Source organism: Trachemys scripta, chromosome 16 (assembly GCF_013100865.1).
Source record: "Trachemys scripta elegans isolate TJP31775 chromosome 16, CAS_Tse_1.0, whole genome shotgun sequence".
NCBI classification, from domain to species: domain Eukaryota; kingdom Metazoa; phylum Chordata; order Testudines; family Emydidae; genus Trachemys; species Trachemys scripta.
In genome coordinates this window covers 25707442-25713436 of record NC_048313.1, presented here as the reverse complement: position 1 = coordinate 25713436, position 5995 = coordinate 25707442, and the positions used below count along the sequence as shown (strand labels likewise).

General features: G+C 62.6%; 1 protein-coding gene across 1 annotated transcript; it reads left to right on the top strand.

Annotated features, from left to right (window-relative positions):
- Positions 1 to 760: 760 nt before the first annotated feature.
- Positions 761 to 5295, top strand: LOC117889107 (calcium-binding mitochondrial carrier protein SCaMC-3-like; the record flags this gene model as incomplete). Its single annotated transcript, XM_034792944.1, is given in 6 exon segments — positions 761 to 919; positions 1304 to 1456; positions 1840 to 1947; positions 2974 to 3141; positions 3821 to 3971; positions 4736 to 5295. Coding segments are annotated over 6 exon segments (924 nt in total), but the record flags the coding sequence as incomplete, so codon positions are not given.
- Between the last annotated feature and the right edge of the window lie 700 nt (positions 5296 to 5995).

Sequence of the window (5995 nt, the reverse complement as noted above, 5' to 3'; positions counted from 1 at the left end):
GGGACGGGCTCTGGGGGTCCGTCAATACCGGCCTGGTAGCCCCAGTTATCAGAGCGCCCCCGTCCCGCTCGCTCGCCTCCCTGGGGGTGTGAGGCGTGATGACCGGCCGAGCTAAATTAAACCCGACCTTGGACAAGCCGCAAGGCTAGCGGGAGACCGGATTAGGTGATGGTGTCGGGGGTGGGGGGAGAATTTCCCTCTAGGGGGCCGGGTGCTGATCCAGCCCCAGGGCCGGAGGGTGGGGGACTGGCTGGCTCACGGGGGGCAAGGAATGGGCCATGGGGCGTTTCCCCTCTAGGGGGCGCTGCCTCCAGGCTGTGGTACCCAAACACCATCACCTGCCGTTGGCCTGCCCGTAAGGAGGTGCTTGGTTCTCAGTCCATTCCCCAGCTGAGGGAACGTGTCGCCCTCACATGGCATCAGCCCAGCGCCAGCTGCCATGCCGGGGACCAGCCTGCTGCTCCCCTGTGGGCACCTCCGTGCTGAATTGTACACGGCCTGGCAGCTAGAGCCCTGGGCAGGGACTCAGGACACCCGGGTTCCGTTCCTGGCTCACCCTACTTGGGCAAATCACTTCCCCCAACCTCTGTGCCTCAGTTTCCCCATCTGTCAAAGCGGGGTAAATGTTACTGGTTTCCCTTGTGAAGCGCTTTGCGGTCGGCTGCTAATAGCCAGGGGGGACTGTTCTTCAGGTGTTTCCTTCCAGGGCTTTGCACGGCCCTTGGGGTTCTGGTTCTGATCCGCTCGTCTCTCCCGGCAGGTCCTGGACATTGGCGAGTGCCTTACGGTCCCTGACGAATTCTCCGAGAAGGAGAAGAGGACGGGGATGTGGTGGAAGCAGCTGCTCGCGGGCGCCATGGCTGGGGCCGTCTCCAGAACGGGAACCGCCCCGCTGGACCGGCTTAAAGTTTTCATGCAGGTCAGTAAAAAAAGGCTCCCAACTCATTGATCGGGCCGTGGCTATAGGGAAGTGGGCGTTATGCACCTGAATCACCTGGCCCTGCAGTGACACCCATGGGCATGGGCAGGGGTGGAATGTAGCAGCCGCTGGGCACTGGTACAGCACGGCACACCTGATGGCTGCCCCCCCCAGGGGTGCCACAAATGCACCCCATAATTCTGCATGCAGTTCTGGGGCACCCCAGCTCCAAAAGGACATTGCAGAAGGAGAGGGGGTTTGGAGATGGGCAGTGAGACCGATCGAGGGCCTCACCCCAGAGGTGGCTGCATTCCGCAAGGCCGGGGTTCCTAACCAGGCTGGGCATCCTCCCCGGGCACTCATGCTGCGGCATCTCCGGCGCAGGTTCACGCCTCCAAGACCAACAACATGAACGTGTTTGGGGGGCTGAAGGGCATGATCCAGGAGGGGGGCGTCCGCTCGCTCTGGCGCGGCAACGGGATCAATGTGCTGAAGATCGCACCTGAGTCTGCCATCAAGTTCATGGCCTATGAGCAGGTGGGTGCCGGGGGCACAGAGCCCCGGGGGGGGGAGCAAGGGGGAAGAGTACAGATACAGGGATGTCAGGGTGTCTCCACTCCCCTCCTCGAGCTAGGGAGAGAACCCAGGAGTCCTGAGTCCCAACCCCCCTAGTCTAACCCACTAGACCCCACTCCTCTCCCAGAGCTGGGGACAGAACCCAGGAGTCCTGGCTCACGGTCCTATCCCCAAATGCAGACCGCTTCCCCCCTCCCCCAGAATATCTTTCCTGTGGGACTACAGCCTGGGACCCCATGGTACGACCCAGCCCCTGCCTTTGCCCACTAAAAGGTGGGGCGGGGATCGCAAACTGGAAAATGCCTTCTGGGCACAGGCGATTGATCTGCAGTTTCTCATCCCAGATCAAGCGGGCGATTCGTGGGCAGCAGGAGACGCTGCGGGTGCAAGAAAGGTTTGTGGCCGGCTCGCTGGCCGGTGCCACTGCTCAGACAATCATCTACCCCATGGAGGTAAGGCCCCCCCCCCCATGGACACTGAGCCACCTCTAGGGGGCACCAATCCAGGGTTTGCATCCAGTGCGGTAGCTACAGCCCGGCCTCCTTGAAAGCTCCCCTGTCCTGTATGAAAACAGGGACTTTGGGGTGTTATCAGAGGTTAAGGCCTGGGCCTGCCATTCAAGAGACCTGAATTCAGGTCCCAGCTCTGCTACTGACTGGCTGTGTGACCTTGGGCATGTCCCTCAGCCTCCTTGCCTCGGTTTCCCTAGCGGTACAATGGGGATAATAGCAGCATGAACAATGAGGGCACTGAAGATTGGGAAAGGTCAGAGACTGCAGTAAGGGGATAAGTACCCGCTCGCTGTGAGGGACTCGGCAGGGGGCGCTCTCTCTCGGACTAGGCACTCGAGAGTTCTGTGCTGCGGGGAGCGGGAGCTCTGAGCCAGTGCCGATCCAGATGTGGCACTAGGCGGTGCTATTGCTTAGTAGGGGCGCTCTCTCACAGTCAGTGCAGCACTAGGGGGCGCTGTGCTGCAGGGTGGGGGGCTCAGGAGGGGGCGCTCTCCCCTTGCAATCAGGGCTGGTCCCAACGCCCAGTATGACGCCCGGGGGAAATGTGCCTTTCACATGAGCTGAACGACCTCAGGCTTGCGTGCTCATAATCATTAAAGAGCCCTTATAGGAATGGCTATTGCGACATTAGCACCAGCGCCCAGGCCAAATCCCAACTCGAGAAACGCCGTTCTCTCTCCCTCAGTCCTTCCGGTGATTCCTTATTTCAGTCCTAAGCTGCTCTGTCAAACAGTTTTTCTGCCCCACCCCAGAGGTAGCTGCATTTCAGTATTGGGTGCGCCCGTGCTATGTGGTTGCTAGCCAGTGGTCGTGCCCCACCCCAGAGGTGGCTGCTTTTCAGTACTGGCTGAGCCATTGCTACGCTGCTAGCCCGTGGCTCTGCCCCACCCCACAGGCAGCTGCATTTGAGTGGCGGGCAAGGGCCCCTTGCCATTCTCACGATCCTGAATGAATCCGTTCCCCCAGGTGCTGAAGACCCGGCTGACCCTGCGGAAGACGGGTCAGTACTCGGGGGTGGCCGACTGCGCTAAGAAGATCCTGCAGAAGGAGGGAATCCGGGCCTTTTACAAGGGCTACCTGCCCAACGTGCTGGGCATCATCCCCTACGCCGGCATCGACCTGGCTATCTATGAGGTCAGGGCCTGCAGGGGCACAGGCCTGCAAATGAGGTGGAGGGGGTGGAGCCTGTTTGCCGATAGGCTCCTCCCCCACCGTTGGGAGTAGGAGTCTGAGAGCTGAGAATGGGCTCACTTGTCACATGCTGGAGTCCTGACTTCCAGCCCCCACCCCCCCGCTCTAACCACTAGACCCCACTCCCCTCCCTGAGCCAGGGAGAGAACCCAGGAGTCCTGGCTCCCAGGCCCCCCTGCTCTAACCACTAGACCCCACTCCCCTCCCAGAGCCAGGGAGCGAACCCAGGAGNCCCCACTCCCCTCCCAGAGCCAGGGAGCGAACCCAGGAGTCCTGGCTCCCAGCCCCCCCTGCTCTAACCACTAGACCCCACTCCCCTCCCAGAGCTAGGGGTGGAACCCAGGAGTCCTGACACCAAGCCCTCCCGCTCTAACCACTAGACCCCACTCCCCTCCCAGAGCTAGGGGTGGAACCAGGAGTCCTGGCACCCAGCCCCCCTGCTCTAACCACTATCCCCCATTCTCTTCCTAGAGCTGGGGGTGGAACCCAGTAGTCCTCACTTCCAATCCCCCTGCAGCCCCCCATCCCTGGCAACTCCCATCCCTCTGCTGTAGACCCTCCCCGCCCCCCCCGGCATCCATCCACCCCCTCATGAGCTCTCCCCTCCTCCCCCTCCATGCAGACGCTGAAGAACATGTGGCTTCAGAAATACAGCAGGAACACAGCGGACCCTGGCATCCTGGTGCTCCTGGCCTGCGGGACGATGTCCAGCACCTGCGGGCAGATCGCCAGCTACCCCCTCGCCTTGGTGAGGACCCGGATGCAAGCCCAAGGTGAGATCGGGGGACATGCACTGCGTGAGGGATGCCTTTGGGGGGCTGGGGCAGTGGCTGAGATACCCTGAAGATGGGCATGGCCTAAGGACTCGCAAAGCAGAGGAGATTTCTGCATCCCAGGGCAGGACCCACAGCCGACCCAGGTGCATTATGGGCTAGGAGAACCAGTGGCCCAATCCCCATGGGCCAACAGACCAGGCAGCCAGGGTGGTTGGGGGAACCAGCCGCAGCCCCTGTTCTGGGCCCCCTGCTTTCCGGCAACGGGGTCTTCCTCTCAGTGCACAGCAGGCACTCAGCACTTCACCTGGCCCAGCGCCTGAGGGCAGATCCGTGGGGCAAGGGGCAAGTGGGAGTTTAGTGCAGGTCAGCTGCAACACTAGGACGAGCCGTCCCCATGCAGCATGGCTGTGCCCAGGTGCCTCACCCCAGAGGCAGCTGCATTTCCATGCGGGGCAAGCCATCCCTTTGCTGCGTGGCTGGGTCCCAGCTGCTGTGCAATGCATTCACCATATTTGGGGCCCTCTGCCTGGCTCCCTGTATCAACAAGAGCAGCCTTGGGGCTGCTCTAACTTCTGCTTCGCCCCGTGGGCCCTGGGGAGCAGAGAATAGTCGTAGCACGGCATACTCTGGCAATGCCCCCGAGCCCCCGCTGCATGGGGGGCTGGGAGCACGGCTGGGGCAAGGCTCCCTAAAAGCTGGGAGGGGTCAGGTGGAGGTGATAGTGAGTGGCAGGACCTGACCGGGCCCCCTTCTCCCCCCAGCCTCCATCGAGGGCGCCCCGCAGCCAACCATGCTGGGCCTCTTCAAGCACATCCTGTCGCGGGAGGGGGTGCTGGGCCTGTACCGGGGCATCGCCCCCAACTTCATGAAAGTGATCCCGGCCGTCAGCATCAGCTACGTCGTCTACGAGAACATGAAGCAGGTGCTGGGTGTGACGTCCAGATGAACCCGCCGGGGCCCAGATGCCCCTGCCCCACCGCTTGCCCCCTGCCCCCTCGCTGCGCTTTGGAGGCTGATGGAGCAGGATCGGGGCCGGGGTGGGGGGCCGGCCCCGGATCCAGGAGCGTTAAGAGGGACGCTGAGAGATCTCACCTCTGGACCCCCCCACACACGCACCTGCTCCGATGCAGGGGGTCTGAGCCGGTCCAGAGGACCAAACCCTGGGGTCTTGCCTCCGAGCGTGACCGGAAAGGAGAACCCCTCGCCCCAACTCTGCCACTCAGAGCATGTCTGCTGGGGACCCCCTTTGCCAGGGGGTGGGAGCTAGGAGCAAACCCAGGGCGTTTGGGGGCAGGATTAATACAGGTTTTGACTAATTTTAGTTTGAAGCGTGACAAGCTCCCCCCCCCCCGCGCCCACCCCCAGCTCTGCTGCGGGGGGCGTTGCTCCTGGAAGCACATGTACAACTGCATGCTACGGCCTGCGGCATGGCGTGTTTCCTGCACGGGGGGCTTTGCTGCCCCCCAAGCGCTCGCTGACACAGCCCTGTCAGTGGATTCCGGGGGAGACTCCTCCAATCAGCAGCCCCGACTCAGCACTGACACTGGATCCCATGGGAGAATCCCTCCAATCTGCACCAACACTGGATCCCAACGGAGTCCTCCACTAGCCACTCCCCCTCCCCCCCCCACAATGATACAGGACTCTAGGGGACTCACCGCCACAGTGATGCCACTGGATCCCACGGGGGGGGGGTCCCCTCCTGTAGAGAGGGTTACCCCCCAAGGAGCATTACCAGAGCCCGGCTGGAACCGCTGCCGCTCCCCCCAGCCCAACCCCTGCACCGGGTCCCCCAAGGGGCTGCAGCCTGAAACCCACGTGCTTGTGCACGGGCCTTGCGAGACGGGGAGGCCACGTGTGACTTGTCTGGGAGGCTACCTTGAAATCAGGGCTAGCGCCAGCTCTTCCTCCCTTGCCACCCACTGTCTCTCCGCCCCCGCTTAGGCAGGGGAGACCTGGCACTGGTCGCCTCTTCCCCTCAGAGGTCTCCCCCCACACACCGAGTGGATCTCCCCCTGCGC